At 53.8% G+C, this 23974-nt stretch overlaps 8 protein-coding genes across 8 annotated transcripts; 4 read left to right on the top strand and 4 right to left on the bottom strand.

The window, feature by feature from the left end:
• Positions 1-65: 65 nt before the first annotated feature.
• Positions 66-1130, bottom strand: PG998_008355 (uncharacterized protein; the record flags this gene model as incomplete). Its single annotated transcript, XM_066875171.1, has 1 exon — positions 66-1130. One exon carries the CDS (start codon positions 1128-1130, stop codon positions 66-68), a length of 1065 nt encoding a protein of 354 aa, XP_066731116.1.
• Positions 1131-1575: 445 nt separating this feature from the next.
• PG998_008354 (uncharacterized protein) lies at positions 1576-3012 on the top strand (the record flags this gene model as incomplete). Its single annotated transcript, XM_066875170.1, has 2 exons — positions 1576-1693; positions 1766-3012. 2 exons carry the CDS (start codon positions 1576-1578, stop codon positions 3010-3012), a joined length of 1365 nt encoding a protein of 454 aa, XP_066731115.1.
• A 201-nt stretch (positions 3013-3213) lies between these two features.
• PG998_008353 (uncharacterized protein) lies at positions 3214-3780 on the bottom strand (the record flags this gene model as incomplete). The annotated part of the gene is made up of 1 exon (XM_066875169.1): positions 3214-3780. The coding sequence occupies one exon, from the start codon at positions 3778-3780 to the stop codon at positions 3214-3216; it is 567 nt and encodes a 188-aa protein (XP_066731114.1).
• Positions 3781-4807: 1027 nt separating this feature from the next.
• On the bottom strand, positions 4808-5221 carry PG998_008352 (uncharacterized protein; the record flags this gene model as incomplete). Its single annotated transcript, XM_066875168.1, has 1 exon — positions 4808-5221. One exon carries the CDS (start codon positions 5219-5221, stop codon positions 4808-4810), a length of 414 nt encoding a protein of 137 aa, XP_066731113.1.
• A 1177-nt stretch (positions 5222-6398) lies between these two features.
• Positions 6399-7094, top strand: PG998_008351 (uncharacterized protein; the record flags this gene model as incomplete). Its single annotated transcript, XM_066875167.1, has 1 exon — positions 6399-7094. One exon carries the CDS (start codon positions 6399-6401, stop codon positions 7092-7094), a length of 696 nt encoding a protein of 231 aa, XP_066731112.1.
• Positions 7095-10696: 3602 nt separating this feature from the next.
• Positions 10697-14685, top strand: PG998_008350 (uncharacterized protein; the record flags this gene model as incomplete). Its single annotated transcript, XM_066875166.1, has 6 exons — positions 10697-11076; positions 11127-11962; positions 12048-13039; positions 13111-14076; positions 14137-14546; positions 14619-14685. 6 exons carry the CDS (start codon positions 10697-10699, stop codon positions 14683-14685), a joined length of 3651 nt encoding a protein of 1216 aa, XP_066731111.1.
• A 2655-nt stretch (positions 14686-17340) lies between these two features.
• Positions 17341-19635, top strand: PG998_008349 (glycogen synthase; the record flags this gene model as incomplete). Its single annotated transcript, XM_066875165.1, is given in 4 exon segments — positions 17341-17441; positions 17507-18078; positions 18098-19461; positions 19521-19635. 4 exon segments carry the CDS (start codon positions 17360-17362, stop codon positions 19633-19635), a joined length of 2133 nt encoding a protein of 710 aa, XP_066731110.1. The 5' UTR covers positions 17341-17359.
• A 1525-nt stretch (positions 19636-21160) lies between these two features.
• PG998_008348 (F-box domain-containing protein) lies at positions 21161-23137 on the bottom strand (the record flags this gene model as incomplete). The annotated part of the gene is made up of 2 exons (XM_066875164.1): positions 21161-21648; positions 21826-23137. 2 exons carry the CDS (start codon positions 23135-23137, stop codon positions 21161-21163), a joined length of 1800 nt encoding a protein of 599 aa, XP_066731109.1.
• Positions 23138-23974: the final 837 nt, after the last annotated feature.

The following is a 23974-nucleotide window of genomic DNA, read 5'->3' as shown; positions in this document are numbered from 1 at the left end:
TTTGCCTCCAAGACAACTTCCCGTCCCGTCCCGCCCCGTCGTCTAAGAAACGAACTCATACATTTTCAAATAGTGGCCGCTGTGGGCAGCTGGGCTCCCATAAAATAGTCCCGGCCGTGCGACTTCAGAATGTCGACAAAGGCCCGCGTGTGCGGCTTGTTCCTCAGCTGTTGGGGCTCAACGAAGCTGCCGACACCTCCCATGTAACCAAACTCCTCGATGAAGGGCGGGGCCTCGAGCACCTCCAGGGGCAACCCCGTCGCGCGGTTCATTTCGTGCAGATCCATCTGCACAAAGCGAGGCTGCAGGTGCGGGGAGGATGAGTCGTCGGCGGTAGCACTCACGGCCTCGGTCCAGGCCCGCATGAGTCCGTCCACGTCGAGGTACTCGTCGTACGCCAGCAGGTTCGTTTTCGCCGCCTCGTCCTCGACCAGGCACCGCACGAAGGGTCCCGCCGACGTCTCGACATCGAGGACGGGCATGCGCATCCCGCGCCCCGCGGTCAAGAAGACCTCGTACACGTCATCCCCGTCGCCCCTCTTCGGTATCACCAGCGGGTTCGTGCTGTACGCGCCGATGTAGATGTACGACGCCTTGTCGGCCACGCCGGACGCGGACGAGGCGATCCACGCCGCCACGGCCGCCTTGCTGTCCCAGTGGTACGAGTGCGTGTACTTGCCGCCGCTGGCCTCGCGCAGCGGAGCCAGGGCGCTGTAGACGACCCGCTCCAGGCAATTGGGAGAAGCCGCAGCGGCAGCGGCCACGGCGTTGCGCGCGTGCCGCATCTCGGTCTCGAAGCCGATGCGGCTGGCGGCGTCCTGGGACTTGCCCGCCGCCAGGGCCGTGCGGTAGGGGGCCCAGAAGTCCGTGTTGAGGAAGACGGCGTGGGCGCCGGCGAAGGCGGGCGCGAGGGCCGCGGCCGATGCCTCAAGGTCGGCGCACACGACCTCGGCGCCCGCCGCGGCGAGCTTCTGGGCTGCGGCCGATGTCGTGTCCCGCGTCAGGGCGCGGACGTGCCAGTGCGGGCGCAGGGCGAGGAAGGTCTGGACGACGGAGGAACCTTGGAAACCTGTGGCGCCCACGACGACGATGGTCTTCGGGGTGGTAGTGGTCGATTCACTAGCACTCATTGTGACGGAATGTGTATATATATGGGGGATTTTGGTAGACTCTTATGGATGTTTGGTTGCAGTCTTGTCTGTCCTGATATTAGATAGTTCAGTTCGAGGAGAAACACCACAGTCTTGGACCTGGACATAATATATAACCACTCTGCAGCATCCCCCTTTTGTCGGCTACACTACTGCTGTAGCCATCATGATGCTCGTGAGGCTTCTGCTCTTGGCAGATGGTGTAATTTGATTGGCTCGCGGCTCGTAAGCCAGAGTAAGCCAGTCCGGCCACGGGGTTAAGAACGGGCTTAACACGAGTCATACTGGTTTGGCTTACCCAGTCCCAAACCCTTGTCCTCTCTTCACGTGCAGCCAACCCCTATGTGTCTCTACTTACTGCGTGCATTCTATTGTCTTCCACACCACCCCTTTTCCACAGTAAAGGAGATATTGACGGACAGGTATGGAGTCTCGAGAAGCGCCGAGAAGCAGCACGGAGGCAAGAACAGCCGGGGGCGGAAAGAAGCGGGCCCTAACACAGGCAAGGAGGGAGCAGAATCGGGCAGCCCAGAAGCTTTACCGTACGTCAACCATCCGTTTTCCAGCTCTTATGCCGGGCTTGCGTTCGCTTTTGCCTAACTTTTTGATCTTAGGAGAGAGGCAGAGGAAACTTAGAGAGGGTGCGCAGTCTCGGCAGCGCGACAACGCGGCAAAGGGGGTTCTGCTGGTAGAATTGCGGCCGAAGAAAGACATCTCGACGGCTTCGCGTAGCGTCGCTGCCACCTCTCCTTCCGTTACTTACAGAGAGGAAAGGGGGCGCGGCGGCGATAAATCAGCATGGGATGAGACGGCCCCAGAACAACAGGAACAACAAGAAGTGCAACCCGGCCCCAATGCCATCGGCGGCGACTCCTCGGTTCTCGCTCAAGCCACATTGAGCTGTCTTGGGATAGACTTGCCGCTTGGTGACCCTTTGCAAGGGGATTCTACCCCAGATTTCACTATACCGCAAGACAGTTTATTTGGCAACGATGCGTGTGCCGCATCCATGTTGTACGACGACAACCCCTCCCTTTTCGATACGGACTTTACCTGGGAGCAGCCGTCGCCGCCGTGGGAGGAATCCAGCGTAGCCTTAGCCAGCGATCCCATCATCATCGTTCCCTCGAGTAGCAGCAGTAGCAACAGCAGAAGCGCCCCGGCAGCTTTACCGACATCGCCGCCATCAGTGGCACCATCTCAGGGGTCCTCATTCTCATCATCATCCTACCCCTCCTCTTTCTTCTTCGCCGACCCTTACGCCAACGCGCGCTCGCTATCTCAAACCGCCATCTTCTCGGCCCTCCTCCACAATGCGCTGGCGCTAGGCTTCAACCTAGCGGCGCTCGCGGACTGCACGAACCCCTACGCCTGCCTGTCGCCCTTCTACCGCGCGACGGCGACGGCGCAGGACGACCCGCGCCAGCTTGTCGCCGACGCTCTAGCCTGTATTGTCCGTCGTAGGGACGTTGAGAAAGCGGTAACGGCCTCAGCGAACAAGGTCGACGATGCAGCAGTGGTGCCGGCCAGCCTACGGCCGACTTTAGCCCAGATCTTGGTCCCTCACCACGCAAGTCTGGACCTGATCCCCTTTCCCCAGTTCCGCGACCGCGTAATTATGCTGTCGGCGGCGCTGCCGCACCAGTTCAACCTCTTGGAACTAAAGAAAGACATCTATGCCTTCGGGGCGTTGAGAGTGGCAACCACAGCGGCGAGTGTTGCTGATGGATGTATAATCGGTAGCAAACTGTCATGCCAGCCGTGGGAACCGCAGTGCTGGGAGGCCAGGGGCTGGTTTCTTAGAAAGTGGAGCTTGGCTATAGACCATGGTAGCAACGAGATTGGGCAGGCATATATTTGAACGAGATAAGTAGCCATCTTAGCTGTTGCACGACTGAAGAGATAACATAAGACTCGTTTTCTTGTCATTGGCTCATTATAACAATATGCCCCAGGAACGCCAGATACCCCTATATATCTCCAGTATTTTATGTATATATATCCAATATATGCAACTGCTCGTCATGGCGGAAAATCTTGTCAGGGCGTGGTTGGCCCTTGGTCAATAATACTTAGAGCCCCGACAGCCCCCGTTGCACACGGCGGGCTCGGGTCTACACACAGTATTCTCGACCACCAGTGTGCGTCCCCTCTCGTACCGAGGCCGCGACCGCACGTACGAGCACGCCGATCCGTCCCGCCGCCGTCGCCGGCGGTACCTCCTCTCCACGCTATCACACGACCTACTCCGGCCGCCATGGCCGCGTCCCAGCGAAGCGCAGCACCAGAAGAACCAGATCATGATTATGAGGCAAAAGATGCAGCCGAGCACGATGCCCACGATGCCACCTGTGCTCAGGTACGGCCCGCCGTCGCCACCGTAGTAACCGCCACCGCCACCCTCTACCCCGCCGTACGCGCCGCGTTCGTTGGCTGCGGCCATGGCATCCTTATCGTCATCGTAGTCCAAGTACGCCGCCTGCCTACGCCATAGTAGAAACATGTTGTTGCTCGAGGGGGCGGCCGGCGGGGCGGGTGGCTTGTAGGCTGGGAAAGGGTCGAGATTCCCCGATGGGTGGCCCGTTAACATCTCTACCAGAAGCGCGTGGGTAAATAGTACGGGCGCCATTTGCGAAGGAAGGGGTCCCAATGAGATCCTTTGGTACTGTCCTGCGGACTAGTTCTTTTGTCCCCTTCGTTCTTTCGTGGTCGATCCTGTATAGGATGGGGCAAGAAGCGGGAAAAGCGGATGGACCGGTGAAGCTTGTCTGCTCCTATGTGTGTACAAGCCAACAAGCCAAGCAAATCACTAGCTTCAATTTGGCGTGACGTGAATATAGAAATGGGAGACACTAGCCAACGTGCTAGATTCGCGATATAGCCCAAAGACAAAGAGATGAGGAAACTAACTTGGACCCGTCTTAGTAGGGGGTAAAGGGTAAAGAGTGGCCGCGAAGATCCTCTTTAGCATCCGTTGGGTGCCAACACTTACCGGCGACGGGAGGAATTACGCGGCACTAACCTTGGGGTAGGCTGGCTCGGGGCGACGAAGTAAGACATGAGAAAGTATGTTGAGTATGCTGTGTTCCCGATTAGGTGCAGAGGTGAAAGTCAGAAAGTTGGCGAGGCGGCGGGGCTGCTCACTCGACAGGAATAGATAGTCCGAAGTCTATATATCTAATCCTTCCCCCAATCGTCAGCGAAAGCTCCTATTGGATGGTTTCTGGCGCATGTAGGAAAGTATAATCCGTTAGCCAGCCGGCGTATCGTATAAACGTAAATAGTATACACTGAATTCTTCGGTATTGTGTTGACTGAAAAGTCCGTGTAGGCATAGCCATATAGTCATGACGAACGGGTTCAGCCTCCAGGGCCAATGGCCATTAAAGGGATTTCAGCAGTGAAGTGTACCTCACTCAGGGCGTTATAATCCACTGGTCGCTTGCAGCCTCAGCTAGCCATAAGAGCGATGGGCGCCAAGCGAAATGCTTGGCTATGGGTGGCATACATACGCTCGCCATATTCTCCGTGGCCTGGGGATGGCAGACGGTAGATAGATGAGTTAAGGTTCATACGTCAGAACGTCACCCAGTGGATGGTGCGCGCTACAAACCCGACCGACCCTTCAGCAGCTCTCGCATATGATTTGACTTTTCTCATACGTGATGAGAATGAGAAGTTGCTCGTACAGGGTCTAGCCAAGCCATGCCCGATAGTGTTGGGTCAAACATGCCTTTCGCCGTCGTCCGTATTCCTGTCATGACAGCATCATAATAGCCGGCGGGGTTTCGAGAAACCGCAAACCCGGTCTGGTCTGGCCCGGCCCTTGGCATGTCTTCGCTGTGTCGTGGGTACTGAAACACCATGGCCTGAATGCAAATCTGGTCGTAGGTTGCACCTGGAACGGCCCAGCTGAATGGCTTCCTTAGACAATAGCTGGTGACGATCAAGGGCGCCGCGACGCAGTAGTTGCTTCCCCAGGTCTGACTACGACCACTGTCAGCTTGTTTCTGAGTCGTGACACGGATGCTGACGTGATGGCGCCCAGTAGAGAATGATTGCAAGTCCATGGTGCAAACGTAAGTGGATTGACTGTTATTAGCAGCCCCTCAGCATAATGCGCCAGCACCCCACTTAGTCGGCATTGCACATGGGCCGTTTGGCGCAAATCGTGGGCATCTTGTCCGTCTTGTCCGTCTTGTCCGTCTTGTCCGTCTTGTCCGTCTTGTCCATCTTGTCCAGAGACCGACTGCACTTCTGTATTTCGGCAGGCTGCATAATCGTGCTGAGCGAATGCTTCGCCTGCCGGGTTGGCAGGTTCGAGATTGAACAGATGCGACACAATTCATGAGTGATGAGGGAAGCCTTGGTTGATGAGTCCAATCCATCAATGCATCTGAAACAAAATTAAACGAGAATAATTGAACTCTGTTGAAATGCAGCAGAGGCCCCGAGGTGAAACAAATTGTCAGCCACAGCCAGTCGCATGCCGTTCATGCCAGCACATGAAAGTCGTGGCATGGGGACTATTGAAGTCTCGCCCGCTCCTGCAGGAACGCGTCGAGGTACTTGGTCGGTTACCAGCCAACGCGACGAGAATAGCTGCTGGTGTTGGTGATGGCTTCTATTGCATCGTGCTTACAGAGGGGCTTAGCACCTGTCCTTCATAAAAGAGAAATCGCAGCAAACGAAGGGACGAACGGTGCTGGGTACCTGCATTAGCGGGAGCTGGACCCTGGCTGGTTGCTGGCTGGCACCGCCTAGTTCCGGCTTGTCTCCAGCTTCACTCATGCTAAAATATGCGTTTGATCATATTGAAGCTAGCCAAGAACATGAACCAGAACTGAGAACCAGGGGAATTTGGGGTTTCCAATGGGTCTCGGTCTGTCTGATCAGTTGATTTGATAAAGCCATCAAAGAAACCCCCCAGGCTAGTTGATCCAGTGACAGCTTTTATCCACCCCTATTTTTCTTCTTCTACAAAGTGGTCCCTTACTGTACCAAGCTTGTCAAGTTCGCATCCTCATCTCCCGATGCAACATCATCATCAACCATTCCCTCCATTCCTGCTGCATCCCGCCACACCGCCGACTACAGATTGCATTTGATGCGCCTTTCATCCCGCCCACCTCGTGGCTAGCGGGTCAAAGACAACCTGCTTCCTTTTTCCCTCCCCAATAACTCCGAATAGGGACAAACAAACAAACAAACCTGATTATCAAGTCTCACTTCACTAAACCGCCCAGCATGTCCGCAAAGTCTCACCACCGCAAGCGGCCCTCGGTCGACCGCATGCTCGAGCTGCTGGCCGACTTGGACGAGAACCAGATGGAGGCTTTATTACAAGAGGCCAACTCCACCATCCACAGCAACATTGCTGTTTCTCAGGGCATCGACTTCTTCGAACGCCCTCTGTCGCCCACATTCAGCATCCCGTCGCCGCCCTCATCGCCCCGTTCCTCTCGTGCATCCCGCCAATTTCTCACCTCACTATCCCCGAGGAAGCAAACAGAGCTCCGCCGAAGGCAGAGCAACCGCATCTCCTCGGCGCCGGAACCCAGGAACCGCACCCTTGCCTTGGAGCAAGCTACTTCGTCTCCCAACAGCAACAAGAAGATGAACCGCGGGTACAAGAGAATCAGCCGGCCCTGGGGACTGCCTTCTCCCACCGCCTCGCCTGAACTGCGCGAACTTCTTGTCGCCTATCTCTCTGGGCTTTCGATGCCTCAGTCTTCCAATACATCCATCACCAACTCGCCCTCTACATCGCAGTCCAGCTTCTCGCCCGCGTCGTCCATCTTTGAATCAGATTCCCCAGGTTTGGACCTGCTGGAGCCTTCGCCCCTCCGAAACAAGAGGTCGGTGGCGGCCTTTGGCAAAACCATTGAGGAGCCGATACACAACATTGGTGACATTTTTGAGGTTTTGGGCCCATCGAAATAAGACTGCAAGATGAGGCAACACCACATCCAAGATACGGTGTCTGGATCCCACAACTCGTGCACACAGGCGTCTGGTCGGTCGTACCACCTTCTATTCGGTCTCTCCAGTCGTCCATATAGCGGACTTTGCGTCACTCACTTACAACTCACATGACATCCGGCCTTTCATGTGGCGTCACCAATCGTGACACTGGCACAGTCATCGACCTTCGTCACGGAAATTTCCTTATAATTGTCGAATCTGCCAAGGATCCGCTTAATGTTGCGGACCGCACGTTAAGGAAACGGCAAGGCTTTTACGCAATTCGGCCATGACACCAAGAAAAGTCGGTATTGCAATGTTGTAATGGGGAAGCAAAAAGAAAAGATGATAAGATGTGCCATCTGGGGTTAGTCTTTTTGGGCGTTGTAAACCAAGGTTATTCTGAACCTACCTATTACCATACGTGCGTGTATGCTCTGAGGTCTATTTGCGTTACGGAACGGCGTTCAGGTAATTGATTTTCGTGTGTACCTACTTGATTGGCAAAGATACCCTCATACCTAAGCAAATAAGAATGTCCATCATAGTGTCATAACTCTAGATTGTGGCAGCCTCGTTTTGGGCCTGCTGTGAACAAGTCCTGCTTTCATATGCGAAATCGGCGTTCGAATGATGTCAATACCAACACGCCCGTCAGTGTTGGACCAAAAAACCTCGGCTTGTCTAAGCTGATATAGCGGAGAGTACGCGAACAGACACTTAGATGGCCGTCTGTACTTCCCCTACATATGCTTCCGAGACCCAGATCCGTGGTAGTCCAAAGCGTACAAGGTTGTGACCGCTGTCAACCACTTGTACCCGTCCCTGGGATGAAGTTAAGATGGAGCGAGGCAAAAGTAGGAGGATATGACATCTCAACAATCGGACGGATCGTGGTCTATTTAAGATTTAGATCTCCCTTACGTGGGGTTCGGCCCTTGGTCGGCCATCGTCAGACCGATCTAGGAGGAGTCCGATACCGAGTCTATTTTCAAGTATTCACTACAAATTTCTTTTAGAAAAAGCATTCGATGTCCGGAAATGGCATCTTCATAGTTATGGTTCTTCCTCCTGTTCCTCTTCCTGTAGAAAAAGATTCATTGTATTTCGTATGCACAACGTATACATAGGGTGAGGGGGGTTGTATTCATTTATTTATAACCCATGGTTTCCGGATGTCTGCGAAAGGATATCTACCCAGCACCTCAATTATATCAGACTCATATATGCCACTGTCATACTGGACCGAGTGCCGTATGGTAGATCTTGGTTAAATAGGGTGCCTTGACGGTTCAGTCAATCGAATCTCCCCTCGGTAGTAGTGCTTGTCCATAATTGACCAGGTCCCGTTTGTCAACCTCTTCCAAATCTCATGTCGGTCGTAGCATGATTTGCAATTCTTGGTCTCGTGTCCACAGACGTGACAGTATTGTGGACTAATATCTCTACAGTCAGCATGGTATGTGACTGATAAAGCAAGGGAAAGAGTGAGGAGGGGTGTACGCTAGAACAAACTTACTGGTATTCGATGTCGTTGTTGGTATTACAGGTCAATCCTGTATGGGGGTTGATGCCACAACAGCTCCATGTTTTTACCTTGTAACCAGTACAGTTCTCATACTTTCTCTTGCTGCAGGTTACGCTGTTTCTATGCATGGTTTCTGTTGTCGATACGTCTTTTATCAACCCGGGTGTGTTTATGTCCACTCTGGGCTGAAAAGGTATCGGAGTTTTGTTGCGAATGGGTATGAAATATCCAGCCTCGACATGGCTCGGGTGGTAAGGCTCCATCATCCTGTATATACGACTTGCTTCCCGGTCTTTCGATGTTTGAGCCGGACAGAGGTGAGGAGCCCCCATTGTTAACGATGGCAATGTCGGAGGCGCTGGCTTGGGAACAACGCCCTCGTAACTTATTGTTACTCGAGAGAAATAAGGACTCCGAGAAAGAATTGGACGTATGTATGAAGAGCTTGTGAAAGACAGATGAATGATTGAGAACGATGAGAGTACAACGGATGACAGCATGGATGGTTTCTGTGAGAAACGCTGCTGGGGATACAGGCAATATTAGAGTTTGTCGTGACCTCAATCTGCATGGGGAAAGGATGTGTGAAGTGTACGTCAAACCAAGTGCTAGGTACGTGAGTATGAAGTCCTCGCCATCTGGCGATGCTGTGTCGCTTCCAGCTATTCACCTGATTACCTCCTACAGGCCCTACCATAGGAAAACCAGATTCATCATACGTCATATTGTGACCTGGGCAGACCATTCAGTGCCAGGAAAAGCAGCGAAAACCCAGGTAATTCCATTATTTGATTAGTCTGTAAATATCTTCCATCGAGGGGCGAAGAAGGCGATTATCATGGATTGTATATTGGAAAGATCCTCGAGGCTGTGAAATGATATCACCGTCCTACACATGAATGTGCTGCCCACCAAGATGTTTATATTGAGCTACGAATGGCATCCCTTCTTTTAGAAACATCTGTATCTATGAAGTAGGTACTACGTCTATTATCACTTACTCGCGAGCTTGTAATGGCAGGCCTGGTTGAGCGCTCTCTGCCTTGGGCTTTGAGGATGAGGATAGTGATTATCTAACGTAGTCTTATCAAAATATGCTGATGATACTCTTCTCGGCGGAACATCGCATAAAAAGTCTACGCTATAGGGTACTTAAATAACATAATAGAAGACCCCATCTACTACGAGTCGTGGGCAGTTCTCCTTATAGTATCATACAGATGCGCGTGGGGCAAACACACCAGCAACACATGTAGGTATGGCCCTATACCGTGGAAATCGACCCTAGGAGACTTTGTGGTATCCCTTGGCGCCCAGGAATTGCTGAAATGCCATAATGGGTTTGATTTACATCCCCTTCCTCCGAAATTGTCCCAGACTATATGACTTGGGAGAAATCCGGGGTTGAAGACGCCACACATTTATACAATTGTTTAGCCACACGTGGCACTCTTCTTTAGTGGCGATCCCCTGTAGCTGCCCCGAGCTGACAGTGGGGTAGGCAGCGGGCGCAGGCGCAGTCCAGCATTCAGCGCTGTAACAGTAGTAACAGGTGAAACTCCACAGGGCGCGGCTGGCCGGCATACCCTGAGCTACAGGCTACCTGAGTTCCAGGAAGGGCCCGTCCGATCAATCAATCAATTTGGATTTTGATGCTGGCGTCGAGGAATACAACAGACAGACAGACAGGCCCGGGTCATATGTATCTGACTGAACCGGCTGCCTAGCACACGACGACGTAACAAAAGATACATCTCCACCAAACTGCCACCTATCCATTCCCGAGTACACTTGAGTCGCATTAACTTCTTTAACTTACTCGACGCCTTTTGACCTTCAATCTTGATCTTTGTTACCTTTCTAAACCACTAGAGGACCCAGGACTGTTCCAAATACATCACATTACACTTGCTCTGCCTTACGCTGCTGCACCTGCGTACATCCAACCTTCCGCGAACTCGAACCTTTCTGATTCAAGAAACACCCGTGCTTTTCCACCGAACCGCTTTTTCTCGAACACGGTGAAGGTCATTGGGCATGAACCCGGTACGGGATGCCACCAACAAGCCCATATCGCGCAACCGAGCCTCCAGATTCACCCGTCCATGATTCTGACTCGGATGCCGATCTCGACCTCCAGGAACTAGACCCGACCACCACCTCCGAGACCGCCGCCGCTACACTTCTAGGACAGAATACGAGCCCGGAGCAGAGAGCGCCACGCATAGCGCTCCGGAACCTTCGCATGGGGGGTTTGCGGCGAGGAGGCAGGACGACCCGCGGCTATGGCGAACTCGGCTACGGGAGAGATGGGGAAGAGGACGCCATGGGTCTCCTTGACGACGGCCAAGAGCAGCGCTACTCCGACGGCAGCGGTAACGGCTCCGACGACGCCCCCTCCTCGACGAGCATGGTGCGCGGCAACAACGACCAGTAGCGAAAGACAGGCTGGGCCGGGTTGGCGCATCGCTGCGGCTACCTAGTTTCATGTCCACCGGTAGCTCCAGCAAGCCCGACGAAGATGAAGGCAGCGAACAGGAGGACAACGATCCTTCGGCCTCGAGATCTGTTGCCGTCGGCTCGACCCAATCGACCCGCTTCCCGCCGAATATCGTGTCGAATGCCAAATATACCGCCTTCACTTTCTTACCTGTAACATTATACAACGAGTTCTCATTCTTCTTCAACATGTATTTCTTGTTGGTGGCCCTCTCTCAGGCTATTCCAGCTTTGAGAATCGGTTATCTTTCCACATATATTGCGCCTCTGGGCTTCGTCCTGTGCATTACCATGGGGAAAGAAGCATATGACGACATTGAGCGACGGCGACGGGATAATGAAGCCAATTCGGAGGCGTACGCCGTGTTGCAGTTCAATGAGCTCGACTATCACAGTATTCGACCATCGCGCTCTCCCAGGAAGCTGAAATCATCAACGCTGAAGAAAAAGGGGCGGCGTCAGGATCGAGACCGGCTGTCTGATATCCAAGAGGAAGAGGAGCAGATGGAGAGCGAAGGCCGCAAACAAGCTTCGTCTTCAGTTCGCGAGATCAGCAAAAAGTCCCGTGATCTGCGCGTCGGAGACGTTCTGAAGCTGAGCAAGGGACAGCGTGTGCCAGCCGATGTGGTTGTACTCAAATGTATGTCCCTAGAGAACTTCAATGCCCCTGCGAAACTACCTGTCGTTGAGGAAGAATCGCTACTCGTCGATACCGATGCTAGCGATTCAACATCCGGGAAAGGAAAGGGGGTCGAGCAGGGCGATGCAGACAGCGAAAACAGCACTGGCGAAACTTTCATTCGGACGGATCAACTCGATGGTGAAACAGATTGGAAGCTACGATTGGCGTCTCCTCTGACGCAAAAAGCTGCCCCTTGAAGAATTTGTTCGCCTTCGAGTGACAGGCGGGAAGCCGGACAAGAAGGTCAACGAGTTCGCCGGGACTGTGGACTTATTACCCTCGCGGCACGACGCAGCCAACCCGCGTGTTGATGCCGGCAATGATGGAGACAAAGGTAACTCGACCGGTTTGTCGATCGACAACACAGCTTGGGCAAATACAGTCATCGCTTCACAGGCCATCACTTTGGCAGTCATTTTGTACACCGGACCACAGACACGGTCTGCACTGTCCACTGCACCATCCCGGTCCAAGACTGGACTGCTCGAGTATGAGATCAACTCGCTCACCAAGATTCTCTGCGCCTTGACTCTGGCCCTATCTATCATCTTGGTGGCCCTGGAAGGATTTGGTAACACAGATGGCAACACCTGGTACATCAAGATCATGCGCTTCCTGGTGCTTTTCTCGACAATCGTTCCTATTAGTCTCCGCGTTAACCTAGACATGGGAAAGAGCGCATACTCTCGGTTCATTCAGCGCGACTCGGGCATTCCTGGGGCCGTGGTTCGAACCAGTACTATACCGGAAGACCTGGGTCGAATCGAATATCTGCTGAGTGACAAGACGGGAACTCTTACCCAAAACGATATGGAGATGAAGAAGATTCATGTCGGGACTGTATCGTATGCTAACGATGCCATGGATGAAGTCACATCCTATGTCAAGCATGGCTTCACTCCCCCAAATAATCGAGCTCTGGTCACCCCTTCATCGGCTTATACCACAACCTCTGGCGTTACGGCAACTAGGCAAAGGCGTGAGATTGGCTCAAGAGTGCGCGACGTCGTGCTCGCTCTTGCGTTGTGTCATAACGTTACTCCCACGACTGATGAAGAAGACGGTCAGACGGTAACATCATACCAGGCGTCGTCGCCAGATGAGATTGCTATTGTACGCTGGACCGAATCTGTTGGCCTACGCCTGGCTTACCGCGACCGTCAGAGCATGACGTTGGAGTCGACAGAGACGGGCGAGGTTTTGGTTCAAGTGAAGGTGCTCGACGTGTTCCCGTTCACGTCCGAGGGGAACGCATGGGCATCATCGTCCACTTCCACGAACAAAAGAACGCCCCGGCCAACTTGGACACCGGTGAGATATGGTTCTACCAGAAGGGTGCCGATACCGTCATGACCTCCATTGTTGCTGCAAACGACTGGCTAGACGAGGAAACCGCCAATATGGCACGAGAAGGCCTGAGAACTCTCGTGGTGGGCCGCAAGAGGCTGTCAAATAGTCAATACCGCGAGTTTTGCGGCAGCTACCAGGAATCATCCATGGCCATGAATGGCCGTGATGCTGGAATGCAGCGGGTTGTGTCACAGTATCTCGAGCGTGACCTCGAGCTGCTGGGCGTAACTGGAGTGGAAGACAAGCTGCAGCGAGACGTCAAACCATCATTGGAACTGCTACGGAATGCCGGTGTCAAGATCTGGATGTTGACGGGAGACAAGGTCGAAACAGCCAGGTGTGTTGCCGTCAGCTCCAAGCTGGTTGCCCGTGGGCAGTACATCTACACCGTTACCAAACTTAAGAGAAAGGACAACGCGCAAGACCACCTCGATTTCTTGAAAAGCAAGACGGATGCCTGCCTGCTTATCGACGGTGAGAGCTTGGCGTTGTTCCTCACGCATTTCCGAACCGAATTCGTCTCAGTCGCTGTGCTACTCCCTACCGTTGTGGCCTGTCGTTGCTCGCCTACCCAGAAGGCGGAAGTTGCCAAGCTCATCAGGGAATACACCAAGAAGCGGGTATGCTGTATCGGCGATGGAGGAAACGATGTGTCGATGATCCAGGCCGCTGATGTTGGCGTGGGTATCGTCGGAAAGGAGGGTCGACAAGCAAGTCTGGCGGCCGACTTTTCCATTGAGCAATTCTGCCACCTGACCAAGCTGCTCGTCTGGCATGGCCGAAACAGCTACAAACGAAGTGCTAAGCTTGCCCAGTTTGTCATCCACCGTGGTCTCATTGTTGCGGTGTGCCAGACCATGTACAGTATTGCAATCAAATTCGAGCCGGAGGGTTTGTACAAGGTGCGTTCAACCAACCCCCGCTGATTGAGCAGAATCGGTGACTGACGAGTGCACTCTTAGGACTGGCTTCTGGTCGGATACGCGACTGTTTACACAGCCGCCCCAGTCTTGTCCCTGGTTCTGGACAAAGACGTCGACGAGAACCTTGCGAACCTCTACCCCGAACTGTACAAGGAACTTACATCAGGCCGATCCCTCTCGTACCGCACCTTCTTCGTCTGGGTGTTTGTGTCCATCTACCAGGGTGGCATGATTCAGGGCCTTTCACAGATTCTGACCGAAGTCGACGGGCCCAGGATGGTGGCCGTCAGCTACACTGTGCTTGTTCTCAACGAGCTGCTCATGGTGGCCATCGAGATCACGACATGGCACCCGACGATGATATTTGCCATTGTAGGCACCTTCTTGTTCTACGCAGGATCCGTGCCCTTTCTGGGCAGGTACTTTGATCTGGACTTTGTGCTCACACTGTAAGTTGAAAGTTTCCGCTCCTCTAGTACCGAGCTAGCCATGAGTATACGATATACTGACTAGGCGACCAGTGGTTTTCTCTGGCGAGTACTTGCCATCGGGGCCATCTCTTTGATCCCCCGTACGCGGGCAAGTTGATTAGGAGGACAATGAAGCCGCCGTCGTATCGGAAGGTCCAAGGGATCTGAAAAGGGGTATGGCCACTTAGGCAATACGCTGACATCTTCATATCGGTGGTGCCAGGTTCGCATTGGGTCGGCGTTAGCGAGGGATGGCTTGATTATGTTCCTTTTTTATTTTGTTATGTGCCTTTCTTTCACTTTACACGGCATAGCATCAGCCCGTTTTCCTGTAGGCTACGATCCGGGCGCCATTGCGTGGTAGAACAATGCGAGATTCGAATACCCCTTAGCCTGCCAGTTTGCTGACGGGAGAGTATTACTGGGCCGGGGCAGCTAGCTACAGGTCGGATCCAGCCTGTAGCATCCCCGTGGCGTTCTAAGAGAGTAGTATCGACGCCATAACCCCGCAGAAAGCAGAGCACATGGCTTCGGAGAAGGGGGTAGGGAGGCGGGAGGCGGAGGAGCTATGACCAGGGAAATGCCGTCATTTTTAGTTAAGCTGGAAAGCTGCTGACTGGATGGAGCCGCCTTCCGTTCCAGTCCAGTGGCTGGCCCACTCAAGTCACACCCACTCCTCCAAGCCTCAAGCAGCCCCAAGCGAGGAGAGGATTTGGTTTGATTTGGTGTTTTGCTTGGGCGAGATCTTCCCACTTCGACGTCACGGACCGTGTAAAATGCAATGTCGGGCAGATCGTCAAGGAGCAGATGACCGAGCATTCGACTTTCTTTTTCTCTGCTTTCTCGCCCACCTCAATTGCGGGTGGCGTTCCTGTTCCTCTATGGGTGTGTCATGCTTCACTCTAATGGGTTGCCATTCCAACTTGGCGCTGAAGGCTTGTATGCACAATCCATATGATGTAGCAATATACACTGTACACGAGATTTGTAGGAGAGAAACAAGAAACGCGGATAGACATTGGCATGCAGTAGCTCCGTGTTGGGAGACCGGGATAGCCTCGACAGGGGTTTCGCTCGACTGCAAAAGCTACTGGAATTAAATGGCCGGACAACCGTCTCGCCCGAGATTTTGTGGAATTTGAATGAATAGAAGATAGGTAGTGGCAGCTGAACAAACAAGCGACATCATGTTGCGCATGGAACTGCTGATTATCGAAAGACTTGAGGTTAGCGACCACCTGTTTAATGACGATGCAGGAATGAATGAATCTCTCGCCGGCCCGGCATAACAACAGGAAAAGGTAAAAACGACATGTAGCCTGCCTGCCCTGCTCAGAAGCCCTGCCCCTGCCCACGCGGATTGCCACGGTGCTTGATACATATGCAAACTCTCAACGGCCTGGGGCTGACGCGCAAAAAGAAAAGCCAGCAGGGGTGATGAATGCCCTGTTCGGACAGTGCCCAGGTGCCAGGATGGGCAGAAGATGGGGGCTCGGGTGCTAACAAGAGCTACTAGTCCCGCAATCAGATCCAGCTCCGGACGAACCCCCCATCCCAATGGTCTCTCTTCCCCCCTCCCCCGTGGGTAAGAAGAGGTTAGGCAATTCGCATGCACCCGGCTGGGGCTCTTTTGAAGTAGCCCCTCGCCCATTGCCCAACCACCGGGCTGCATTTTCTGCTAGGCCTGCCCTAGCTGCTGCCGGAGTGGGGTTTCTGGGGGGAGGAGGTGTTGTGATTGCTGGGATGCTTGTCTCTCTCTCTGGGCTGTCTTATGTCTCGCGCTTTCTTGTTGCTCCTCACGCACTCACGCACTCACGCACTCGCCCTAGCCGTCCAGCTCTCGTCGACGGTACCTCTGCGAGCTCCAGAAGGGTATGCACTAAATGCCCCGAGATCATTGGCGGTTCTGGTCGAGCTCAAATGCACAGTGACACAATGGCCTGAGAGACAGAGGTGGGAGGAGAGCTGGTTGATACACACAGAGGCAGAGGCAATGGCACCATCAAGACAAGACAGACACATGCAATGGGATGGATACTACTGCACTTTTGGCCTCGCCTTCCCTTCCGCTCCATCGTCAATCTCCACCTCCACCTTGCTGTTGCTGCTACCCTCCCTCCTCCACCACCGTCTCCAGCTTTTCTTGCTGGATGTCGTATTTCCCTCTTTCCCATCCTCTCCCACATACCACATCCCACCTTGCTTATTACCTTGTGATTTCAGACTGAAAACCGTTGTTTAATCAATAACAACTGGGAAAAGCCTCTCCCTCTGCTTGTCCTTCTTACCCCCTACTCGTTATTCCTTTCTGGAGAGCCGAAGCCGATCGAGGAGTGACGTCTAGTTTCAAGCCCAGTAAGTAAGCGAGCGAGCGAGCTCATCACCCTCTCTGAAATCACATTGGACCGGGGTCTCTCCCTCCGCCTGCCTCTCTCTTTTCCCCTTCTTTTCTTTGCCTGTCTCAGGTAGGAATTGCAAGTCGCTCGGTTCTTTACCTCAAGCTTCTTTCCTCTACATCCGTCTGCCTGCGCCCCTCTTCCCGGCTTTTCTCAAGTTATCATAGCTTGGTCAGGTGTCTTTCAAGTCCCAGGGCCGGGTCTAAGACAAGCTGCGTGAACAAAGTCAAAAAACTTATTTTCATCTTCTCTTAACGCCTTGTACTGCGCGCGCATTGGGCTAATACGATCCTCTTCTCCAGTCTTGTAGCGCTTCCTACCCTTTGACCGACCCCTTCTTCGTTCTCCCTCCGGTCTCTCTACCTGGCTTTTTGTAGCTCGTCCTCGGCCGTCAGTATGAGCGAAAACGGCGACAGACCGGCCCGAGAGGTCAAGGACCACTTCCTGTTCGAGGTGGCGACCGAGGTTGCCCACCGAGGTATGTACACCCAAGAGACGTTGCTCGTCCCCAGTGATCTCCAATTGGCTCCCAGAGACTGACAGGGATACCCTCACAGTTGGTGGTATCTATTCGGTTATCAAGTCCAAGGCTCCCCGTCACAACAGCCGAGTATGGCGACCGGTACACGCTTGTCGGCCCTCTCAACCACGCCTCGGCCGCTGTCGAGGTGGAAGAGCTCGAGCCCACGTCGCCCGAGCTGGCAGACTCCATCGAGGCCATGAGGAATCGGGGCATCGGCATTCTCTACGGACGCTGGCTTATTGAGGGCGCTCCGCGTGTCCTGCTGATCGATACCAAAACGGCATACAAATACTTGGATGAGTGGAAGGCGGACTTATGGAACGTTGCCAGCATCCCCTCCCCTCCTGGCGACGACGAGACAAACGAGGCCATTGTGTTCGGCTACTTGGTCGCGTGGTTCCTGGGCGAATACGTCTCGCGCCAAAAGACCAAGGCTGTCATTGCCCATTTCCACGAGTGGCTCGCCGGTGTGGCTCTGCCGCTGACCAAGAAGCGTCGCATGGATGTGACGACTATCTTCACAACACACGCCACCCTTCTTGGTCGCTACCTGTGTGCTGGGTCGGTCGACTTTTTACAACAACCTTCAATGGTTTGATGTGGACGCCGAGGCTGGCAAGCGAGGTATTTACCACCGCTACTGCATTGAGCGCGCCGCCGCTCATGCCTGTGACGTCTTCACGACCGTCTCTCACATCACCGCCTTTGAGAGCGAACATCTGCTGAAGCGCAAACCCGACGGTGTGCTGCCCAACGGTTTGAACGTTACCAAGTTCTCAGCTATGCACGAGTTCCAGAACCTGCACCAGCAGTCCAAGGAGAAAATCCACGACTTCGTCCGTGGCCATTTCTATGGACACTACGACTTCAACCCCGAAGATACCCTCTACTTTTTCACTGCTGGCCGCTACGAATACCGGAACAAGGGTGTAGACATGTTCATCGAGTCGCTGGCTCGTTTGAACCACCGACTCAAGGCCTCAGGCAGCAAGACTACCGTGGTGGCTTTCATCATCATGCCTGCCCAGACCTCATCCCTTACGGTGGAGGCACTTAGGGGCCAGGCTGTTATCAAGTCGCTTCGGGATACGGTCGATGTCATCGAGCGTGGCATTGGCCGCCGCATCTTCGAGCGATCGTTGAAGTGGCACGACGGCGACCCGTTGCCGGACCAGAAGGAGCTCATTACCAGTGCAGACCGCGTCTTGCTCCGCCGCCGGCTCTTTGCTATGAAGCGACATGGCCTGCCCCCGATTGTCACGCATAACATGGTGAACGATAGTGACGATCCCATTCTGAACCAACTGCGTCGGGTTCAGCTCTTCAACCACCCCGCAGACCGTGTCAAGGTTGTGTTCCACCCTGAGTTCTTGAACTCGAGCAACCCCGTGCTCCCCATGGACTATGACGACTTTGTCCGGGGTACTCATCTGGGCGTCTTCTCGTCCTACTACGAGCCTTGGGGCTACACCCCAGCGGAGTGCACTGTTATGGGTGTCCCGAGTATCACAACGAACCTGTCTGGATTCGGTTGCTACATGGAGGAGCTGATCGAAAACTCGAGCGACTACGGTATCTACATTGTGGACCGCCGCAACAAGGGTGTGGACGACTCGGTCAACGAGCTCACTTCTCAGATGTTGGAGTTCTGCCAAAAGAGCCGCCGCCAACGTATCAACCAACGAAACCGAACCGAGCGACTTAGCGATCTCCTTGACTGGAAGAGGATGGGTATGGAGTACGTTAAAGCGCGACAGTTGGCTTTGCGACGGGCGTACCCTGCATCCTTCAGTGGAGAAGGCCACGAGAGCGAGGACGAGACGTTCGGTATCGGCGATCAGAAGATCTCGCGCCCCTTCTCTGTGCCCGGATCACCCCGCGACCGTACGGGTATGATGACGCCCGGTGACTTTGCCAGCTTGCAGGAGGGCCGTGAGGGGCTAAGCACAGAAGACTACGTTGCGTGGAAGCTGCCGTAAGTGAACATGTTCCGGAGCCGACGAAGATGTAGAGACATGACTGACAGTAATCTAGCGAGGAGGAAGACCCGGATGAGTACCCCTTCCCGCTGACTCTGCGGACCAAGCAGAAGGGAGGGATCTCGGGAACGGCCAGTCCGCTCGAGAGCGCTCCTATGAATGGCAACTAGGCTGGCTGTATGAGAACTATGAGTGGGGATTGGCTAGACGCCTCGGCGTTAAAGAGGATGATGGGGCGTAAATGAGGCAGTGTTGGGGACGAATGGGGGTGTATGGGTTAGGACACATGCCACGTTGATGTTGCCTTCCCCTACTCTCCTGTCGTCGTTGCTTTTCTTTTTCTTTTGATCTGAATTGCATAGCACTCACTAAAGATTAACGCATTAGCTGGCAGTTGGGTGGGCTGTTTTTTCTATCTCGTCCCCTGTATTCTGCTTTCCCTCGTCCTTCTCGACTACTATGTCACTCCTACGAAACAAAACAATGTGGTTTCTTCCCTGCCTAATTCTGTTCCCATCCTCCTCCCTCGTTTGCGCTGGTGTGTGTATGTCGAGATCATCCCTTTCCTCGGCATACGTGTGTATGAATTATTATTGTCAATGGGTATTGGTTGTTGGTCGGGGGACTGTTCGTCTGTTGGGTTTCGGTCAGGTATTATGACCTACCAGTATTATAAGGTTTGTGTGTATGTGTCTATGGGTTGTGTCTTGGTGTTTACGATCAGAATGGAATTGAACATGTAATATAATTCGTTCTGTGTGTATGTGTTGTGATTGTTGTGTGGCTCAGGAATCAACCGCTCACTTTGCAATTTCACCAGAGCCAAGAGACTTCCGGGGTTTGATATGTGAATATGGCACGTGTAAAGAATTTAATAAGTCAAGCAGGTTATCATTATTAGTAACTTGGGTATATTCAATCTGCTGTCCAATTTGCGTCTAGGGCAACTTCTTCCCCGGTCCCTGAGCCTGACATGACTTTTTATACTGCCCCAAAACCACCTTAAAGAGAAGAGGGAGCCAAGAAGAAGAACGGAAAGAGACAGGAATAAAAGAAACGGGTATACGTAAGAAGAACCATCCGCCAGGCACAAACAGCCCCTCCTCTCCCTTTTCCGCTAAGCCAAGCCAGCCATTTGAGAAGGCAGGCGGCAAATCATATATGTGTATATATGTAGCGGCAGTGATGCTTGTTCATCCCGTCATGAAAATTGTGTGTTGTAGTGTTACATTGAACCAAATAATCGCGCATGAGACCTTCTTTCTTCCTTTTCATATCGCTTCTCCTAGATAGTAAAAAGCAGCTCATGGTATTTGTCTCGCCTGGTTGTATTGCCTCCTCTTCCTTCTGGTTCCCGCGTAATAATAGCGCCCTCTGTTGTTTTTGGGTGGTATAATGGCGACTACCCCCGCATAGGTGAGGCGGCCACCTCCTATAATTGGATCGGAAACTCGCTTGGCTCATGATCGGTATCACCCTCGCCACGGTTCCGTCGTCAAAAGGGCACATGAAGAAAACCCATAACGTACACCCATGGACGTGTCCATTCACAGTTTCGTCTTTGAGGGGTACTCCGAGTAGGCCCCCTGTCTGTCGATTGCTGATCCTTAAGAAACCTCCCATGTTGTACGCATGATAGCACATTGCGAATACAGAGCATCACACAAGTGCAAAATGGACTCGAAGAAAGTCCCATCAGCGCCACAAGTCTCTGTCGCCCTTGCCTCCCGAACTGCTCATAGGACGAGGCCACTCATCTCCACCACTCGCATCCATGCTTCCCTTCTTCAAGCCGGAACCGCGACGGGGCCCCTGTGGGGATTGGGGTTCCGGAACGGCAAGGAAGCCGCCTGTCCCGTTGGCCATGACGACACTTCTTCGGGCCCCCGCAGCGCCCTCCCGCCAGTTGGCGCCAGCATCTGCCAGGCCATATGAGCTCAGAGGCCGTTTGGTGGAGGCGGAGCTGCCAGTTCGGGCGTGGCCGCGGCGACCACCACCGCCCCCGCCGTGTCCTGGCGCGTCGATGGGGTCCATCTTCACGATGCTCCAGTCGATGTCTTCCCCGTCGCCCTTGGTGTAGATTTCGAGTGTCTGGTTCAAGTTCAAGACTGGCGGACCAAGACCACCGTGTCCTGCGCCCATGAATGGGTTCGAGGGCTGCCGCGGCGAATGGGTTGTTGCTGCTGAATCGGTTGTTTTGGTTGGGCGAACCGCCAAATGGTGACAACTTGCTCATGGAGCTGGAGCTGCTTGGACGGGCAGAACTACCCCCAGCAAAAGACGGCATGGGGGCGGCAGCCCGGCCATTGTGTCGGGAAAGCTTTCGTCGCGAACATAAAGAGCCGATAACCGCGGCAAACCACCAGCAAAGAGGGACTGGGCCAGGTAGTTGTAGTAGCCGTGTGTCATGCCAGCGTAGGCGCCCAGTTTGGGAGATGCGGTGATCTCGTAACGCAGGGTTTCCAGAGAGAAATTGGCCAGAGGTGGGATAGGCGAGTTGAGAGAGGGGAATGCAGATTCCACTTCGTTGACCATAGATAAGGCCTGGAGTTGATGAGCATTGGACAAGAAATCTTGGAGGCTTTGCGGCCGCACGCCGGTGCCGATAATGGAGAGCACCTTGAGTCGCAACTGAACCTCTCGACGGGAAAGATAGGCAGCAAGCCCAGCAGAAGTGACCCGTGGAGTCTCGACAAGATCGAGTTCGATCAGAGGCGGAAACGCCGGCAGCATGTCATTGTGCTGGAAAATATCATCATCCACAACATAGCTGTCAGTTATCTTTAAGGCACGCAGCTTGGGCAGTACGGTGAGGACATGACGCAAGGCAGCCGGGTCAACATTGATTTTGATGAGGTCCAAGACCTCGAGGTTTGGCCAGATAGTACCTTGACTGAGGGCCTCCAGACTCCGTTCGCTCCCAGCCTTGAACGTCATCTTTCTCAGATCCGGACAACGGGCTTGGACCTCAAACTTGAGTGTCGTGTAGGCCGGCTCATCCTCGAAAAAGCCATCGGGCAGATCGACGTAGCGCAAGTTGGGCAAGACGGCGATGGTCCTGGCCAGATGCGAGGTACGCGACTCTCGCAGCATATAGGGTGTCTTGAGGTAGCGTACCAGCTTTCCTAGGCGCGTAGGGTCGTCGCGAAGGGTGCGGCACAGGAGAGTCAGGCGTGCGCCGGCCGGGTCCTCGGGAACGCCGTTGCGGTCCCAGCGGCTGTTGCGCTTTCGCTTGTCCGAGAGGAAGATCTCGCGTTCGCAGTAGTGGACCGAGTCGATACGGATGCTGTGATACATGACTGGGATGGAAGCCTTGCGCCACTGCTTGCAGACCATGCCGGCGTGGGCGAGATCTCGTTGGTCGCAGAGCATGCAAGCATCTTCTAGGGCGCTCTGCTCGCAGTTCTCGTAGGTTTCATCCTGGGTATGGGGGCACACAAAAGTGAAGATCCTCTGCAAGACGGGGATAGGGAGATCGAGCCATGGCGCAAAGGTGCTGGGGTAGGTGGGCGAGCCGTGGTAGTATTCGCTGTGGTGGCCGGTGGCAGGCTTAGATATAGAACGGGAGTCGGGGTAGCGCTGGTCGCGATCGTAATTGAAGTCCTGCGATGTGTCTATTTTGGATTTGGACTTTTTGCTGCGGCGAAACAGCTTCATGACGGTGAACTTCATTGTGAAGAAGAGGTGGAGGTTCGCGAGGTGGAGGAACGGCGAGCCTTACCGTTCCCTATGTCCTCGGCGACGGGGGATATATACGGTATACGAAGAACCCAACTACGCAGTGCGGCTCGGGAGAAAAGGAGCTTGAACCTAGCAGCTGGGCAAGTAGTAGTAGTGGTGGTGGTGGTGGTGGTGGTTGGTAGAAGAAGGGCGGCGATCTGGGGGGCGGAGGATTGGTGAAGGAATTAGAGGGGCGTAGGCGATCGTTCCCTTGTTGAGGTTCAGCCGTTGACTCGGGTCGAGCGTTTGATTGGTTTGTTGGCCTGGCGCTCGAGGGGAAGCAGGAATGATGATGGCGATGCGACGCGGATAGTTTGCCGGTTGCCCCAACGGTGACCCCCCTACATATGCCGGTTGCTGTTGCTGATGCTGATGCCGATGCTGTTGCTGTTGCTTGTATATAATGAATAGACCTGGCAAGAAGACGTTTGTTAAGCGATGTTTGTGGTGGCACGCAGAAAGCAAAAGTATGTATGTAGAGGTGTCAGATGGGTGATGGATGGATCAAGGCTTGGCAGGTGCTTGTGTCCTGTCCCGTCCTTGATGTCTGATGGATAAGGGCGTCAAGGGCTGTTGATCCTTACCTCTCCTAATTAAACAATACGGTATGTGTGTAGATTCGGGATTAACGGCCTGCTGGAGGATCGGAATAATGGATTTAAGCAACCAAGCACCAAGGTCTGCACTGCTGCAATTGAATTGGATTGGAATGAACAAGAAACAATGAAGCCCCTCGTCCCTCAGCTTATTTCGGTCGCAGCCAGGGTTTTGGGGAGGGGGTGAGATTGA

The sequence above is a fragment of the Apiospora kogelbergensis genome (genome assembly GCF_038363985.1).
Source record: "Apiospora kogelbergensis strain CBS 113332 chromosome Unknown utg000005l_segment0_segment0, whole genome shotgun sequence".
Classification (NCBI taxonomy): domain Eukaryota; kingdom Fungi; phylum Ascomycota; class Sordariomycetes; order Amphisphaeriales; family Apiosporaceae; genus Apiospora; species Apiospora kogelbergensis.
This window is presented reverse-complemented; position numbering and strand designations above follow the sequence as displayed.